The 20,043-nt window shown below is 33.8% G+C and overlaps 1 protein-coding gene across 2 annotated transcripts; it reads left to right on the top strand.

The window, feature by feature from the left end:
- Window positions 1–6,289: 6,289 nt before the first annotated feature.
- Window positions 6,290–7,127, top strand: LOC114170687. 2 transcript variants are annotated; one of them, XM_028056216.1, is made up of 2 exons: window positions 6,290–6,432; window positions 6,508–7,127. In XM_028056216.1, exons 1-2 carry the CDS (start codon window positions 6,293–6,295, stop codon window positions 6,656–6,658), a joined length of 291 nt encoding a protein of 96 aa, XP_027912017.1. In that variant the 5' UTR covers window positions 6,290–6,292; the 3' UTR covers window positions 6,659–7,127. The 2 variants fall into 2 exon arrangements, with proteins under 2 accessions (XP_027912017.1, XP_027912016.1); XM_028056215.1 differs by having other exon boundaries at window positions 6,498–7,127.
- Window positions 7,128–20,043: the final 12,916 nt, after the last annotated feature.

The raw sequence follows: 20,043 nt of genomic DNA, 5'->3' as shown, positions 1-20,043 counted from the left end.
TGTATTTTAGACACCATACGAGATAATATTGTACATCTAAAGCAAAAAAACAAGATTCAAGTTTACCATTATAACATTTTTTTTTATTTTTTATTTTTTTCTTGTGGACTATGTGATTTTGCATTCAATATATTCTAGGCACCTTTGGTTGTTAACGTGCTATGCAGGAACGACTATGCAAGCACTTTTTGTTGTTAATGTGCTATGCAGGAATGACAATGAATATGTTCAATCTAAATTATTAAAGCAATTGCATATGGTGAAGTGCGTTATACATATATTGCAGTTTTATATGAAGTCAATCTTGCATTTGTCTATTTGTTGATTTAATAGTCACTTGAAAAATTATTTCTTGTAGAAATTTTAGAGTGGAAGTAATAATGTCTCAATGAAAATGATATATGAATATGAATGCTCATTTTAGTAATTATACACTCAATCAATTTTGAAAAAAACTTTCCAAACAATATTTAATATGAAATGACATTCATATTTTATGTCATTCAAACAAAAATCATGCCACTTTTAAATCACTTTCATGCAAAATTTATTTGGTCAATGCATATCCAAACACAACCTTAGCCTTTCATTTAAGTCTTTATGTTTAAAAACGTCCTCTCTTAGTTCCTAATGTACAATTTTTAATTTATTTTTATCTTTGTCCTACTAAAACTAAAATTAAATAAAATTCTAATTGATCCTTACACTTTCTATACCATATCAACTTACACTACAAACTAATAAATAAATAAATATATATATATATATAATATTTTAATGATTATCCAAATTTCAACTTTTTTATTTAATAAAATTATCTTAAGATAAAAATTAGGTATACTATTAATACTATGCATACAAACTTCACTTTTTACAAGTCAAATTTATGAAAATGAATTACACTCAAATTTATTTTTTATATAATATAAATGTTTATTTTGAATAAATTTTGATGGACACACAATTTGTTGTACAAGACTAATTATAAATATAGTTAAAGATGTTTCGATAATACTAATATTTCATTAAATTAATGATATTTTTGTAAGTAATTAAGTGTGAAGGTAATATCACATTGATTCTTAGTATTAGGGATGTAAAAAACCTCAGTACCCGTGACTATCCGTAAATAAAATCCACAATGGGTAGGAAATGGATATTGTAAATACATATTCGTGGGTAATGGGTACAGGTATTTTTTATACTCGCATGCTAGCAGGGCGGGTATGGGTATCATAGTATTCATACTCGTACCCGTAATACTCTAATTTAAATTGAGGGAAAAATGATTAAAATATTAACACATTGATTTTGAATGGGTTATTTTGTAAACTATCATTCAACACTATTTAAATGGGTTATTTGGACTTTGTTTGAAATTTATCAATGTTATATATTGTATTTTATTTGAATTTATAGTTAAAATATGTTATTAAATATTTTATACTTTTTTTTTATAAATACCTACGGGTACTTGTGGATATTCGTGGATATTAAAAAAAATATGTGAATACTTGCACGAATATGGGAACGGGTACATGACGAATATTTATCCAATGGGTAGGGTATGAGAAAACTACTATCCGTGCCCTACTCGCCCTGTTGACATCCCTACTTGGTATAATGTGATTACTAAAGTAGTATATGTTAGTTAATTGAAATAGAACTCACCATTAAGTTCATAAGAACATTAGAGAATCACCCTAAAACCTAGAAATTGTAGATAGAGATTAAGCTCTTCATAATACCAAATTACCATTATAGTGATAATGAAAAATAATTATGAATTACATACAAAAATTTTGATTTAAGGAATATTTGATATTTGTTTCAAAAAATCTTTGGAATTCAAGAAATGTGACACACCTAATGACTCATACAAGAACTAGGGTTACTTTTATCAGAGTTCAACATGTTAGGAAATTGACCTTTATTAGTTGAATATGTTTACCAAAATGAAGACGAGAGCAGTTGATAAACAAATGAAAAAGTCAATTGGGAATATGATAAAAAACTATAGAAATCCATGAAGAATGGTGAATCCAACAATGAAGATTTATTATGCATAATTTTCGAATCAAATCAAATGGAAATTCAAGGAAATGGAAATAGAAATAGAAAGATTGTTGGAATGACTATTGAAGAAGTAATTAGTGAGTGCAAGTTATTCTACTTAGTAGGACAAGAGACAACCTCATTTCTACTAGTTTTGGCATTAATCACGTTAAGTAGGTATCTTGAATGGCAAACACAAGCAAATGAGGAAGTTCTTCATGTTTTTGTTATGTATTAAAAACTCATTTTATGGTAACAAGTGGCAAAATGCTTCTTCCCTATATTACAATGATTATGTATGAAGTTCTGAGGTTATACTCTCCCACTAGTTTCTTTAATCACATGCTTCAGAAGGATGTGAAACTTGGAAACCTATCACTATTGACAAGAGCAAAAGTTACCTTGCCAATAATTTTACATCACCATGATGTTGATATTTGGGGTAATGATGCAAAGGAGTTCAAACTAAAAAGGTTTTCTGAAGAAGTTGCTAAGGTAACATTATTGGTCCTTTTGGGATCCATGTCATAAACCTTTTACGAACTTCATATTTCCTTGCATTACAATTCTTATACACATGACCGTTCTTCATACAATAATTGCAAGAAATAAATAACATATCATTTGCTCATTGGATTTCTTTTCATAAACAAAATTGTAACCTAGTCTAGCCATTCCAAAAACACAGTTTTGAGAGCTAAGAACAACTTCTAAGTTTGCTTTCCCTCTTAAGAATTTTGCACAAGTTTTTAAAAGATATTTAACTTGATTTTTCAAAATAGTGCATTTTTCACAAGGTTTTGCAATCAACTAATTTTCACAACAATAGGTTGAATTATTGTATATCATGTCCAAATTTTCAAAATCAACTTTTAAATCAGCTAATTCCGATTATAGTTGATTAATCCTTTTTCTAGCCAATTGTTTAAGACTTTCCATAGATTGTTTATGACTACAATTCTTTACCTTTTTCTCACTTTATTCTTGTTCAGTTAGCCTATTCATCTCAATCTCATGCTCTCTTAACTTTTGCAAACAATGCAACAATGGTCATAATGGATAAATCCTTTGATTTTGAGATAGTCGTATCAAGACACTTTAACACTTTGATGTTTAGCTTCTCTTTGTCAAAATCTTTTCCCAAGCCTATAAGGTGGTTGACAATGTTGGCAAAAAGAAGGAAGCCCATTGATTTTGAATGATGATCAAGAAATGAATGATGATCAAGCAAGAATGAAGACAAAATGCTTAAATGTTTAAATGTTACCTTGTAAAATAAAATAAGTGTATTGTAGAATAGTTTAATTAAACTTAGAATCAGCAGCATTTCATTCGTCCCTCTAAAGGTCTTTTTCAAGAGGATTCGCGGCATGTTAAGCCATGTTAAGGTTCTTCGCTTTGCATCGAATTAAACCACATGCTCCACCGCTTGTGCGGGCCCCCGTCAATTCCTTTGAGTTCATTCTTGCGAACGTACTCCCTAGGTGGGATACTTAACGCGTTAGTTACAGCATTGCACGGTTCGATACGCACAACGCCTAACATCCATCGTTTACAACTAGAACTACTAGGGTATCTAATCCCATTCGCTCCCCTAGCTTTCGTCTCTCAATGTCAGTGTCGGCCCAATAGAGTGCTTTCACCGTTGGTGTTCTTTCCAATCTTTACGCATTTCACTGCTCCACCGGAAATTCCCTCTGCCCTACTGTACTCTAGCTTGGTAGTTTCTACCGCTTGTCCAGGGTTGAGCCTTGGGATTTGATGGCGAACTTAAAAAGCCACCTACAGACGCTTTACGTCCAATCATCCCGGATAATGTTTGCATCCTTAGTGATAATTGATTATCCTTGGCAGTTGGAACATGACGTTGCAGCTTTTAACCTAATTTTCGAAATCCTATTGGAATAATCGATTATCTCTTGAAATAATCGATTATCCTGTTCAAAATTTGTTTTTTAGGAAACCTACTAGAATAATCAATTATTCTTAGCGATAATCGATTATCCTTGGCAGTTGGAACATGACGTTTCAGTTTTTAACCTATTTTTTGAAAACCCTATTTAAGGAACTGTAGTTCAACTTCGAAAATACCTTTTTTAAGATTCAGAGTTCTTATGCTATGACTGTAAAGTGTTGCTCTATGAGATTCTTAAAGAAAGCTTTGAAAAGCCTAGTGTAAGTGAGTGATAACTTTTTCTAAGTGAGTTCTTAGAAGATTGAGTGTTGTGTTGTTGCTAGAAAAGCTGGTCATCCTCTGTGTGATTCAGGGGGAGTTTTGTTCATCTCTTGTGGTTGTTCAAGAGAGGTGTTTTCTAATCCTTACTCTTATATAATCTGTTGTAATCTGATTATTATAGTGATTGAGTTAATCTCTTTGTTTAAGATATTAACAACTGGACGTAGGGTCTTTTGATCCGAACTAGTATAAATATCAGTCCGCATCTTCTTCTTCCCTTAAACTCTTTATTTATCTGCACTTGCATTTAAAGTAACTATGATTTTAAGTTAATCAATTAAATTTTGAGAAAAAATGTTAAAACCTGTTAAGACTTATAAAAATCCAATTCACCCCCCTTCTTGGTTTTTTACCATTGTTTAGTCATTCCGCTGCGCGATACCAACAAACAATGTGTGTGAATTGTAACATCTCGACCGGATATTACTAATTTAAATAATTAGAATAGTGATATAAGCATAAAATCACATTTATGATAATTCCTTTTCCCAAAACGCTGGAAAATTTAAGACTTTATTTTAACGTGCCAATTATAAAATTCATATGACGTTCAATTATTTCAAAGATTAATTGTTCATAATTGATAACGTTGTCGTTGACGCGATCAATTTAATAATACTAAACTATAGCAACTTCAGTATTGCTAAGATAGTAGTCAAGAAAATAGAAAGGGTAAAGTAACCCAAAGTCGTCTCTCAACGAACATGGAATTGATTTTTAACAAACTAGTTCTTATAAAAACTATACAAGAGTTAGTCAAATAAAATTATAAAAATATGAGGGATAAAGATAAAAAGATAAAATAAGATATAAACAATAGTAAAGAAAATATATTGATTCCATTGCTTTTTCAAAATAGATTCATCATCGGTTATCTGAAGATTATTACTCAATTAATTATTGTTGTAGATTTACAAATTAATCAATGTAAAGTCTCAATTAATTTGTTGGCGTTCTCACTTTTAACCAAAGTACAGTCTCAATTAAAAATGAGAACTTTTAGATTATCCATAGTAAATTCAACCAAAGTACAGTCTTAATCAAATTTACTATGCCGAATCATGTCTATTCTTTTATCTCCTTACCAAATAAAAAGCTTAATTAATTAAAGTAAAGTCTCAATTAATTTTAGTTAGAGTAAATACCTTTAATCAAAGTAAAGTCTTAATTAATAGTAAAAACTCATTAAATCACATGATAGTTTCTAAATAAAATCAAAGTAAAGTCTCAATTAAATTTAAAAACCCTTGGACTCATATGACCAACATGCATATAGATTTAAAATCATTACTTCTTACGTGATTCAAAGATAAAAGACATAGATGAATCAAAACCTCAACAATAATAAAAAGAACAAAGAAATTAATTGATCTAACCTCAGAATCCAATTAAGAAATTACAATTGAATCAACCCAAGAAGTTTAGCAATCCATGGAATACAACAGAAGAATAGACAGAAGAAAAGAGAGAGAAAGGAAACAAAATTAGGCACCCCTAAGGGTTCCAAAACTCCGAAGTTCCGAGCTTGTTCCTCTTCTACTTCTCCTTTGGTCTCTTTATATAGGACTTGGACTGGGCTTTTCAGTTGCTAAAACCTCTCAAATATCTTTTTAAAATAAAGATAAAGATAAATATTCAAAGATATTTGGAGAGATCTAGACTATTTGACAAATATAGTTTGGTTAATAATTTATGATATAATTAAATAAATTAATTATTTAAAGATATATGATAAATTATTAACAAATAATATTTGCATTAATTTTCTCAATAAACCATTTTTAATCCTGTAGTCCAAATTTGTAGAGACATCTAAAAATATCAATATTTGTAGTTAAATCCCTCTCCTTTGACCAGTCTTTGACTATTTGACCAGATTTGACCAACTTTTGACTAGTTGACTATTTGACTGTCCATTGACAGGATGACACGTGGCAACCTTCTCCTTCTCTCATATCAGAATTAGGGTTTCCGCTGCCAAATGAAGGTATGCTTCTCGTGATGGCTTCTGCGTTTCCATGGCTGACGGTGCGATGGTCCAACTCGGTGCAGATGCATGGTGATTGCTCGTCGTTACTGCAGGAACTCGCGGTGGTTGCTGCTGGTCTAGAAGCTGCTGCTCTTTCTGCATGTTGCCGCTGGTTCGTGGAGGTTTGCGGTTTTGTATTTTTCGGCGACTTGCAGGTGCTGATCTATGAACGTGAAGGTTGTTGCAGGTGCTGCTACGATGTTGCTCGCGAGGGAGTGGTGCTGCCGGCGAGTTGCAGGTTCATGGTAATGGCGACGCGGTGGTGCAAAAGGTTGGTGCCCGTCGCGGTGCTTCAAGTTCCAGGTGCACTTCCATGGTGGACGGCATGGTCAAGGTGATGAAGATGGTGCAAGTGTGAAGCTTCACCGGCGAGAAGGAAGATGGTGGAACTGTGGTGGCCGGAGGCGGCGACGGCTGGCGTGGAGGGTGGTCATGGTGGCTGAATTAGGGTTAGGGTTTCATGTGTGAGATGGAGGAGATGATGACGTGGCAGTGTCTAATTGGTGTAGATGTGTTTGCAAGGATTAATGCCACATGGCTTGTTCTGGTTGGCCAATTTTAAAAGTTGTGGATTGCCATATGGCCTGATTTGAGTGAGTTGAGTTTAAGTGGTAGGAGGGGTGCAACTTAGTAGAAACTGGGGTACAGAATAGGTTTTTGTGAGATCCATTTGGAAATAGGGGAGTGTATAAGTAATGTATGGGGTGCAAAAGTGATTTTTCCAGAACTTGCTGATTTTAGTCTTATTCAAAGGTGTTTTGTAACTTCAATCAATTTATTTTCCCACCTTTAAATGAGCTTAAAACTTAACTTTAGCTGCATCAACAAACATTAAAATATCCAAAAATAATTTATGCAGCTAAAAATCACTTTTTAGCACATTTTTATCGCACAAGTTCAAATAGCCTAATTATCAGAATTGTTAATTAAATCACTCCTTAAGCACACAAATTCAATTAAATACTCAGAATTAAACACTGAATGAGGGCAAAAATACGCACTCATCAATAATATTCATTACAAAATAGTTGATGAAGAAAACTAGTAAAAACTCCCACAGCTAGCCTCACTCCGAATCTAAGCATCCACATGCTCACTTGCATCCACATTTGCTCCCATGTAACAAGTTACATGATCATCGCTAAACACACACAAATAGGGTGAGCTCAAATATAAGAAAGATAAATACAACATAAGCAATAAAGCAATTCAAACTATGACCCAGGTTAGCACCCCATTCCTCAATCCTCAACTCCCAAACCTTATGTTGGACACATCTTGATTCTACACCCTTTGATGAGTACAATGATCGATCTTTGCTACACGGGTGTCTACACGCCCTTCCGACTACATGCCACCACCTAATAGCCCGCACGTGGGAATAAATTGCCACGATCACAATCTGCGACACCAAGTGGAGTTCCCTAAAACGAACCGCAGTCTGTAGTTGTCCCTAGACTACCAAACTTAATCAGTTACAGTGAAGAGGGCAATCTTCCCAAACCTCGCCGTACGAGCCACGATCTCGCACACTCCACTGGACTTCCAAAACCACCAGGCTACAACCTCGAGTGGCCACATGTTACCCCAATACAAGTTACACTCGTAATTGGGCCCCCAACAAAGCATCGCCTCATGACCTCCATCCAAGCGGTGTAGGAATACTCCTCGCCATCCAACTCTACACCTCTTCATCGCTAGGCGGAACTTGGATCCAGATCGCCTGGCAGACACCTTACGCCGCTAGGCGCCATACGCTTTCCATAGCCTCTACCAAATCTTTTCCGCCTGGCGAGATCACATTTTCCTCTAGGCGCCATGCGTTCCAAGCTTCTCTATTTTTCCCTTATCACTTGGCAACACACCCCAAGCTGTCAGGCGGCACACCCCAAGTTGCTAAGCACCACACCGCTGATTTTTGGCACATTGAAGCAAGTTCCAAAGAACCCCAAGCATTATACATACAATCCATAACATGAAATATGATTATCAAACCATAATCACATGATTGGATCATAGTTCAACATAATACTAAACAACCAAACAATATACAAAAGCAGGAAGAATACATAATCCTTGCCCAAAAATATTGCACCGGCAACAAAATAGTAATAATGATAATAATAAAAAAACAACAACAATAACAATAATGATAATAATAATAATAATAATAAAACGAAACAATACAAATAAACAAAATAATAATAAAATAAAATGAAACAATAATAATAAAACAATAATACTAATAAGATAAAATAATAAAATAAAATAATAATAAAATAATAAAATAATAAAAATAAAATAAAGCAATAATAATAAATAATAATGATAATAAAATCATAAATAAAATAAAACAACAATAATAATAATAATAATAAAAATAATAAAGTAATAGTAAAATAAAATGATAATAATAATAATAATAAAGATAAAGATAATTATAAAATAAAATAAAATGAAAATAATAAAAATAAAAATAAAAATAGTAAAAATAAAAATAGTAATATTAATAATAAAAAATAAAAAATAATAACAAAATAATAATAACAATAATTTAAATAATAATAATTATTATTTTTATAATAATAATAGTAATAAAACGAAATTTTAAAAATAAAAATAATAATAAAATAAATATGAAACAATAATAATAAAACAGTAATATTAATAAAATAAAATAATAATAATGATGATAAAATAAAACAATAATAATGATAATAAAATATCAACAAAACAATGATAATAATAACAATAATAATAAAATAAATAAAATAATAATAATAATAAAGATAATTATAAAATAGAATAGAATAAGAATAATAGTAATAATAATAAAAATAAAATAGTAATACAAATAATAATAATAATAATAATAATAATAATAATAAATACCATACGAGTCATTTATGCTTTGATAAATTTAATGGATTCAAACAAATAACTACACTAGTCATGCATTTAAGTTCACCTTTGGGTGACGCTTAAACTGATAAATACCATACGAGTCATTCATTTAAGTTCACCGGGTGATGCTTAAACTAACATATATATGATAAAAAAATTGTACTTTAATAGACAATCAATCATACTCAAGTCTACATGTATGCTATCTTTGGATATGCAAACATATTTACTAAGTATATCAAATGTATGTCTCACTTTAATATCACTATAAGCAATGGTTCACCTTTGGGTAATCCATATATGCCTTATAACAATAACTTTCAATAAACCCATGAACCAATTAATACATTCATAATTTGGTATCCTTTATTTTATGGGTGTTGATTACCATAATTCAACTTTACTTTAAAATTAATTAAAACGTAAAATTTGATCACTTTGGTGATTACAAATTTACTATACAATTAATTCCTAAAGTTGAACACAATGTTCATAGTCACCCTTACGTACCAGTGAAAACTTCTCTCTTTTTTTTTTTCAGTTCAAAACTTTTATGAATTGACTTTTCAATTAGAATCAGATTAGAATTTAAAATCACACAAAATTCAAGATTTTGCTTATCCAATCAAAACTAACAATTACTTATAATTAGTTCATGAAGCAAAACCATACCATGCGTGACAGGGAATGTAATGCTTTTCCAAATTCAAAACACTCAAAACCTGGAAAAATTTTCGATCTAAATCCAACATAAACATAAAAGCGGCTTTCCTATTCACGTGCAATCCAAATTTTACTTTATCCATTCATGTTAATCAAAGTTTTTCTATTCAACTCCAATGCACAGTAAAAAAAAATGGAATTGAACCATGGAAAGACACATAATTAATCCAAAATTAATAAAGCATAAAGGAAAATTAATATTTATGCACATACCATACAACGCAAAGTCTACAATGCACCAAACAGTAACTCGTGCACCCAATTTAATAAAACCAAATCAAAAATTAAAATCCTTAAATTCCATAATTAGGGTTTTTTATAATTTGGGAAATACTTTTTTTATGGAGAATCATAAATTCCTAAACCTGGTTCTGATACCGATGTAAATTATTTTATGTAGTTTCCATTTTCTAATCAATTTAAGAAACTACTCTATCATAGAAGAGGAACGTTTAGGAATTATGATTCTCACAATTATATTATTAGAAGAGTTCAAGAACTTACCTGGATCCATTGCAAAGTTCTTGTAATCAATATGTTTTCCCTTCTCTTACTTCTCTTTAATGGCTTCTTGATGATATAGAATTACCAAGTAGAAAACTCTTCTCCGGTCAAAGACACTTTTCTTTACGTTCTCTTTGAATCGTAAAAACTCTACCGCTTTTTTAGAAGCAACCGTCATCCTTTTCTTCTAGTATTTTAAATCTTAAGTAAAATACTATAGTACCCTTATGAAGTGAGAAGTGAGAAGTGAGGAAATTAATTTAATAAGTCTAAAATAATCCCCATAACTTTAATAACTTATATTCTAATAATCATCACATTAGAATCTTTACATTAAATTTATTCTTTAAATTACATGAACCACATATTAAATTAATATATAATTTAACAAATCATAGCAATGATTGGGTCACAAAAGCCAAAAAGAAGAATCATGATAATCATAGCAATGATTGGGTCACAAAGAGAACTCAATAGAACGGAAATCACAAACACACAAATACTCTCTCTAAAACCACAAATGACAAACATCAAGAAGTTAAATGATACAAGAATTTGATTCAGGAAAAAGCTTTCATGCATCAATATATAACACAATTGCATATAATATCATTAAAATAGGAAATGACAACTCTTTCTGATCCCCTCATTCATGCCAACAATAATTTTAGCAAAAAGAAAACTTAATCCATGTCTACCAAGGTTCGAACCCACAACAATGTCAAAGCCAAGTCAATGCACAACCATCAAGCCAATTCATGTTTCTTAACATTTCATGCACACAATGCCTTATAACCTCTTATCCCACAACCATGCTTGTATGCAAAATAATTAAATAACCCACAAATGGCATTCACAAGACTCAAATCCAAGTCCTCTTCACACCATCTACATGCTTTACCACTTAAACTACTATTGTTCCTTGTCTTCTCTCTCCACATTAAATAACTTAGGGATTCCCGCTGCTGCATTTATTAATTTATTTAATTTTCCCAAGTCTTACATGAACCTCTTTAGAACTTTTACAATTAACTCACTGTGTTGCATCTTGAATAACTCATATTCTTGTATCAAGGCATGCTTCCTAGCTCTCTTCACATCATTAGTTCCCTCATGTGTGACTTCAAGTACATCCCACATATCCTTTGCACTTTTGCATTGAGAAATTGTAAAGAACTCATCCTTGTTTAATTAAGAGGTTAGGATGTTCTTTGCTATATAGTCATATTGAGCAAGCTTCCTTTCCTTTGTCCAAAGATTCCATGGCTTATCAACCTACTTGTTATCAACATGTTTAAGAATGAATGGTTCATTCATAATTGCATTCCAAATTCCTTGCTCAATTGGTCCAATAAAAATTTTCATTCGTATTTTCAAAATTGATAATTTATACTACTAAACATAGGATGCCTATGTATAAAAGCACCTTCTGGAAAAGGAAGTTTGTTTTCAGTAACTTATCAAAAAAATACGTTTAGGATCAAACTTGAATACCTTTCAAGAACCTACTCGTGATACCAATTGTAGATTTAAAGTGACTTTCTTAGCCAAGAAAGGGGGTTGAATTGGCTGAGTACTTAAAAATATGCTCAATTAAAACCTTTTTATTTGAATTCAATTGACCAACAAATCAAATGTTTATGTTGTAGGACCACACATTTCAATTGATTGAAAAATAGAAACAAATTGATTTGTTTATACAGTATAATTCAAGAAATTGAAATATAAAATCAAGAGATTGATATTCTGGGAAATTCTGTAAAAAAATGCAAATCATGAAAATCACTCAAAAAACATGCATTATCATACAAGATTAATTCCAATTGATATATCAAACTTAGTTGCACCACCAGGTTACATTAAAACACATGAAAACTTTGCAAAGATTGATTAAACAAGTTTTCTTAAAGCTTAAATGAAGAACAGGGTAATGGAGAGAGAATCACACAATGGTTTTTATATTGGTTCACTCAAATAAGAGCTACATCCAATTTATCATAACAACATGAGCCTGATAATGCACTATATCAAAAGAATTACACAATCACTCAAATATTACACTTTTGAATATAGCAAAAACACGAAGATTCTTGAATCACAAAAAAAAACTCAACCCCTGCATAGCAAGATCCCACTTGCAGACCTGGAATCACACCAGGAAACACCCAGGAGCACAAAAACAACCAAACCTTGGTGGTGGCTCTCCCTAGCCAACCAAAACGCGTTCTTCAATGCTTCAAAACCAAGCAAATCTTGCACATTGTGTAATTTAGATAGAGAGTTTTCCAAATTGCTTTCACTGTTTTTGTGCTAAAAAAAGCACAAAAGTTGCTTTCTTTGAAAAACCGACTAATATAACCAGCATATAAGTGAATTCAACAGGTTGATTTGTCGTAAAATCTATTGATTTTACTTGCACTAGTGCAGATTTGATATTTTACCTCGCGTTATAGGCTTCGGTTATGGTGAAACCGAAGCCTATAAGGAGGCGGTGGCAATTTTGCAATTTCATCAACCTATATTGCTTCGGTTCTACAAACAACCGGTGTTGTAAGTAGTTTTAGGCCTCGGTTCATTAAGAACCGAAGCCTATTAGGCAGCCCATAAATGAAAATTTTAAAATTGCCACCAGTGAGAACACATTTGGCCTCGGGTGCTTTTGGACTGAGACAATATTGGGCTGTTTTAGGCCTCGGTTGAAATAGAACCGAAGCCTATAACCCTGCCCAGAAACCCTAATTTAATAATTTCATCAGCACCGTCCCCTTTCGCTTCGGGTCCCCTTTCACCGAGGCCATTGAGCCACTTTAGGCCTTAGTTCTTTAAATAACCGAGGCCATAAAGCTTGTTAAAATCCCCAATTCGCGAACCCTGATCATTATTCATCTTCTTTCCCAATTCTCTCTGCACGAACGCCGCGCTGCCCTCTACCACCACCAGTTCCGACGCTGTCGCCGACCAGCTGTCGTCGCCGTCTGTGGGTTTTCGTCGCCTCCATCTCCTCATCCATTTCTCTCTGCCGCTCAATTTCTCTCCAAGCCACCTGCACCTCCATTAGACCAGCCACCATTCACGAAGCCATTGCAGCACCTCATCCATGAAAAACGCAGCAGGACCACCATGCCTCGAAGGAGAAGATCGAAACCTCCACTGCAACGCCTAGAGTCGAACGAAACGCAACCCACCATCGCGCTTGGAGTCGAACACCTTTGACGAAGCACTCTTCCACGTTCACATGAAGCCTCTCCGAAGAGTCTACCTCTTACAACTACATCATCAACACATATCTGCATAAACGACGTTCTCGCAACCAACTAAAACACGCATCTAGCAGATCTGGAACGCTGGGAAGCAGATCTGGAATGTCGGGAAGCAGATCTGGAATGCCGGGAAGCAGATCTAGAAAGTATATCTACGGCTTCGGTTCAGGCGTGACTAGAGCAGAAAAATGCCTCTATGGCTTCGGTTGACAACCGAGGCCAAAAATCAACCCTTTTGGCCTCATCCCAATATGGCTCAGTTCTAAAACCGGGGCAGAATATAAAAAACAACCGGGGCAAAAGCCCTTAGTGCACTAGTGTTGACTTTAATGAAATCATCCAATTGTATAGCAATTCAATTGATTGAATACATCACACCAAAACTATATGCAGCAAACCTTTTAGCCTATTAAAAACCTTTTTAACAGATTGAAAAGGACAGACACATGACAAAAAGATATCTACACCATGTCATCTAGTCTACAAATTAAGTCCAATCTTCAAACTTTGTGATCTTCAATTTCAGATCCAATAACCCTAAGCTTGATCAACAATGAATCACTTCATTAAGTCTTCATCAATCTCACATGATAATATGCACTAACTTCATCAAATCTATGCACTAAGGTCACTTGTGCTAACACTAGGAACGCTTAGTGAAGGGTTAAAGTAGTGGTAGATTAAAATATGAATTCTACTCTCCTTTTAAAAAAAAAAAACTTTATTAACCATAGTTCTTATCTTTGAAGTATTTTGGTTATCTTTTGGGAAGTATTTTAAAATACAATCTTCATGAATGTAATGATTGGTTGATGGATTTATATATATATATATATATATATATATATATATATATATATATATATATATATATATATATATAAAGTGTGTATTTAAGATTGGACTATATTAAATATAAACCTAAGGTTTTGTGTAAAAATTTGGAATGTTACACGTTGTACGTTGTGATTGCTTATGCAGAATTTCTCGTTTGAACTTTCTCCTGTCTATGTGCATGCTTTTAATATTAGGCTTAGTTTGCAAGTAAAACACGAGGCACCCTTATTTTGCAAAAGCTATGATAATTAATGATATTCTGAATCGAAAGGTCATGGTTTTAGATCTACAGAAAGAATCTTACTACTATACTATAAGACTATGCATATGTCACATGATTTAATGTAGTACTTAATTAGATTGCATTTCTGTAACAAAAATGTTGTGTTCGTGTACATGGATTAAAACTATATTTCTTTTAAGAACTTGTATATCGTAATGCATGCGTTTGAATAACATCTTGCGGTTAAGTTATAAAGAATTATTGGGTGATGCATAATGAATAATGAATAAGTATGTTTAGAGCTATCAAAACGGGTAACCCAGCTTGACCCGGCTCGACCCACCACAGGTTAATGATTTAGTGAGCCAACTCAACCTGACTCACTTTTTAGCGAGCCAAAAAAATTCGAACTCGGTCCGGTCCACCACGGGTTGGCGGGTTAAATGGGTTGGCTCACGGGTTCACTTAATTAAAAAAAAATTTATTTTTTTATTTTTTTTCAGTCAAAACTAAATTGTAATTCTAATTAAAATCTAAATAAAATTTAATACAATCAAAGTACAAACAAAAATAAAAAAAATACAAATTATTTATGTGTTGGATAAAAAAACAACCTAACATGACCCAAATGTAAAGCCCAACTTAATAAAAATAAATAAAAATACTTGTGTGACCCTTTTATCTACGGGTTGGCTCACCAACCCGACTCACTATGGGTTCAACTCGGATGAGCCGAGTTCTAAATGAGTCGGGTCAAAAATCAACCCGTATTGAAATTTATAAAAAAAATTTAACCCAACCCGACCCGAACCCATGGTGAGCCGGGTTGACTCGCGGGTTCAAACCCATCTTTAAGTATGTTAAATGTGTCATGGTATTTTTTTTAAAAGACAAATGATACTTTTAACACCTATTAATTTTGGTCATTTGCTACTATGCACCTTCAATAAATGTTTCTAAAATCCTTTTTATGTGTTTTCATTTATTGGTTGACATGTTCAATTGTTTTACACATTATTTTATCTATATACTTATTTTTAATAAAGATATATACATGTAATTTTAAGACCTTTGAAATTCTGATTTTAGTTCTACGAGTACGGTCTCATCTCGCCACCACCTCCACCTCCACCGTCGGAAGATCATAAACTGCGTTACTTACACCAGATTCTCGTATCTGCTGTCTTTGACACTTTTATCAATGTGAATAACTACGGCTGGCTTGATGCTCCGAAGAACATTAGATCAATTCTTAAAGGAAGTGGTGTCACCGTTAACATATGGCAGTTGGCCACCTCCCAAGACCCCATTGTTGATAAGCTCAATAGATACACAAAGGGTTTGAGTAGTGACAGCGACGACGTGCAGTGCCAACCTGGTTTGGTCTTCAAAGTATCCAACACGGTTAGTATAATTTATGTTGTAATGAAATGACACATAACATGGTTAACAAATATCATATGGAATATGACATTTTTAACTTACTAAAATTAAAATGTACTTTTAAAAATTAAAGAGATATAATGTGAAAATTAAGTTGTTTCAAGAATAGTTTTTAGTGTCAACTGTGAAGAAATTGATATGACATTATTTTAGTTAATCCAATACTTCTAAGAATTTACATATTTATTGTAATTTATTTCTATAATTACGAAAAATGAATAAATTTTAGAAAAGCTGTTAAAATAAATAAGTAATGCTCAAACTAAAAATTTAGTTTTAAAAAATTGCATGTAGAAATACAACTTATACTATTTTTCTTCAAGAAACTTAAAGTGCGACTTCGAATTCAAAAATATTTTGCTATGAAAGTAAAGTATTTTAAATTTTATACTTACGTTTTTATTGTATTAAAATATCATAACTTTTAAAAAATGAGAAATATTAGATATGTCAAAATGGATTGGAACCTGTGAGTCAACTCCACCCACCACGAGTTCAGACTGGGTGTAACATCCTAGGTACATATTATTTAATAAAATATAATTTTATTGAAATTCAAGATAGTAAATAAGGTTCCCAAATGCGGAAAAATTTAAAACTTATATCGCTGCAATTATATTACGTTGTGACATCTTTATTACAAAGCTCATAGTAGAGAAAAGCCTCATAAAGTTTATTACAAATGTCTGAAATTAAAACATAGAGTAAAACATCCCATAGTCTACCCCGCTGAGTCCCTACGCATCAGCACGCTCACCTGGATTCACATCTGCTACAGCATGACAAGTCACATGATCATCGCCAAACACAAACAGAAAGGGTGACCTGAGAAAGAAAATATAATATACTTAATGAATAATAATAATTACCCCTCACCCAATTTGTCTTAATCAATTTTAATTTATTGACTTCTCTATATTGGTTCCCACCACAATCTCATAACCTATATGAGAAAGATCCATTTACAACCTTGGTCTTTAGGGATTATCATGCTCCCACAAACCTACCCGCTCGTGGTCCAACCCTACAGACCTCCCCGCCCGTAGTCTAGCTCTATGAATCCCTGCCCGCTCGTAGTCCAATGTGCGTGAACACCAACTATGAACCTCCCTGCTCAGAGCAACCTCAAGTGTGAGCACGGAACATACGAACCTCCCCGCTCGTATCCCCACACAGGAGTACAAAAATATACGGACCTCCCCGCCCGCATCAATCACGCATCTGACATCTCCGTTACGAACCTCCCCGCTCGTAACTAATCCAGCATATCCCTAACCAAGCCATCAAGATCATCCATGCAAATATATTTGCAACGGACCCCTGCCCCTACACTATCGCCTGGCGCTACCTAAGCGCCGCCATGCAAAAACATGCTCTAGACCACCTGGCGGTAACCCCCTATCGCCAGGGCCACACGCCTAGTGACCCCTCTATTTGTGGCTTATCGCCTGGCGGAGCATTCCTTGCCGTCAGGCGCCACACCAGTAATTCAATTTTCTACTAGTTTAGGCACAACCACATGTTTCCTAGCACACACAAGCACATCAATCCTACAACTAGAATACCAAGTTCATATTATACGGTTCGCAAGCCACAAAATCCATCATTGCAATTCCTTAAGACCAATGAATTATAAGCACCCAAACAATCCAACTTCAAACAATGCATCACTTGAAAGAAGTTAAACATACATATGTGACCTTAAGTCCAACAGTAACATCAGGCATATTATCTCACCATCACCAAATCAATACTACCTCTGCATCCATATACATCATGCCTCCTTTTACAATTCATACAACTCTATAAACAACCAACATATACATAATTATTCCAATAATTAGTTTATTCATTTAGTAGTTCTCATATACAAGTGAAGGACCTCTAATTTGTCATCGCTAGACTCTTAAGGCATAAACCAATTTACCAAAATCAACAATGTTCCTTCTACTCTATGTCCCAATCCATTACTCAAATCAGTACAAATTCCATAGTAATTTTATAGCTTGAACTCATGCATCAATACCACTAAATGCACACCTTTACATCATACAATAACACTCATTGTCATACCCAAAAACCATCTCCAGTAACCATAATCTTATTTTTCCACTAAGCACACCAAACACATGTTGGCCACTCGGTTTCGCCTGGCGGCACGTTTTATACCGCCAGGCGGCGCATTAAGAATTAGGGAAATTCCAGATTTTCTTGTGTAACATCCCGATCGTATATTATAGATTTAAATTAAAAAATGGAATAAATAGTAAATAGGCATCATTTATTAATACCTCATTTCCCAAAAACGAGGGAAATTTAAACTTTTATTACGTCAACAATAATTCAAAATCCATAATTATAAACACCATTATAATTATCAAAAGTTGAGTAATATAAACGATACAATTTATTTAAAATCATAAAAATATAAAAGCTCTGATGAAAATCTTTATCCTAGACTAACCCCGCTCTTGCTCTACGCCTCACCAGATCCACCTGCAACATCATCTGCTCACGTATACCGCGTATACGATCATTGTCAAACACAAGTAGATAGGGTAAGCTAACAAAATAAACATATATATACAACAGATACATATATCACAATCACATCAAAGGAAAACCATTCTTTGATTCCATAACACATGGCCACTACCATGTCAACCGTGTTCTATGTCTTCTAGTGAGTACCTCAAGATGTCTTGTTGCCACACCTATCAGCCACAACTAATAGAGCACGTGTGGGAAACCATGCTACAGATCACACACCGTAACGTTAGCTGCAGTTCCCAATACGAATAACATTCGTAACACTCGCCATTCGTACACGCCGCTACGTGCACACTCACACCGGCAACACTTGCCAACCCGAGTCACAAATGTAACATCCCGTCAGGATATTAGGAATTATTAATAAAATAAAGAAATTAATATAATAGCTTTATTTAATAAAGTTTTGAATTTCCCGCGCTTTTGGGAAATGAGGTTTTATTAAATGCAGCGTAATTAAGAGTTCCTCGTGTTCATCCGTCATCCCGAGCCACAACTCAAGAGTTGTTATTCTAAGCCACAACTCAATGAATACCACGTGCTTTTACCCCTATCCCGAGCCACTCCTCAAGGTATACATTCTGATCCACAACTCAAGGAACATCAGCAACCCGACCTTTAAGATATCCTAGAAGCCTTGTAGACCACGCATATCAAAGCAAACAAAACACCTTTGCCTTAACGGTATCGCCTGGCGCAACCCATATGTCGCCAGGCACAATGCGCTTCTAGATTGCCTGGCAGGGGACGCGTGCCGCGAGGCGCCAAGCGCCTTTGTTGCCACTATTCTTGCTGGTGTCGCCTGGCGGAACACCCCTTGCTGCCAGGTGCCTCACGTTCCAGTTCTCTCTGATTTTTTAGCTATCGCTTGGTAGGTTACACTTCACCGCCAAGCGCTACACCAGTACAGCAAGGGTACTGGTTTGATTCCTATAGCGTTTTCCCATTTTCCAACCCTTTCATTCTCAACTTAGTCCTCTACTGAAATATCCACTCATGCATCTTAACACAGGATTCTCTCTAGCACCTTTGCCTATCCATGAATCCCTCATTACTCCATAATAACATTGACTTAATGAGATACCATTCAAACTGCTTCTAATCATTAAATACAACCTATTAATCCTCCATTTGTTAAGTATTGTCATTTGCTCATGCAATATAACCCTTGCCACATACCCTTGAATCCTACTTTACTCAAGCAACATCTCAGTGTGACTAGTACCACAACAGGTTTTACAATACTTAATTACCATTTGCACTACCACTCCCACTGCAC

The sequence above is a fragment of the Vigna unguiculata genome, chromosome 11, assembly GCF_004118075.2.
Source record: "Vigna unguiculata cultivar IT97K-499-35 chromosome 11, ASM411807v1, whole genome shotgun sequence".
NCBI lineage: Eukaryota > Viridiplantae > Streptophyta > Magnoliopsida > Fabales > Fabaceae > Vigna > Vigna unguiculata.
Note: the sequence above shows the minus strand (reverse complement) of the source record. Positions and strands in the feature narration are given on the sequence as shown.

Bases quoted from the DNA above. Each gene is read 5' to 3' on its own strand.
- LOC114170687 (XM_028056215.1), top strand. From the start codon at position 6,293: ATGGCTTCTGCGTTTCCATGGCTGACGGTGCGATGGTCCAACTCGGTG. The intron at 6,433-6,497 runs GTTCGTGGAGGT...ATGAACGTGAAG, and splicing joins CTTTCTGCATGTTGCCGCTG to GTTGTTGCAGGTGCTGCTAC.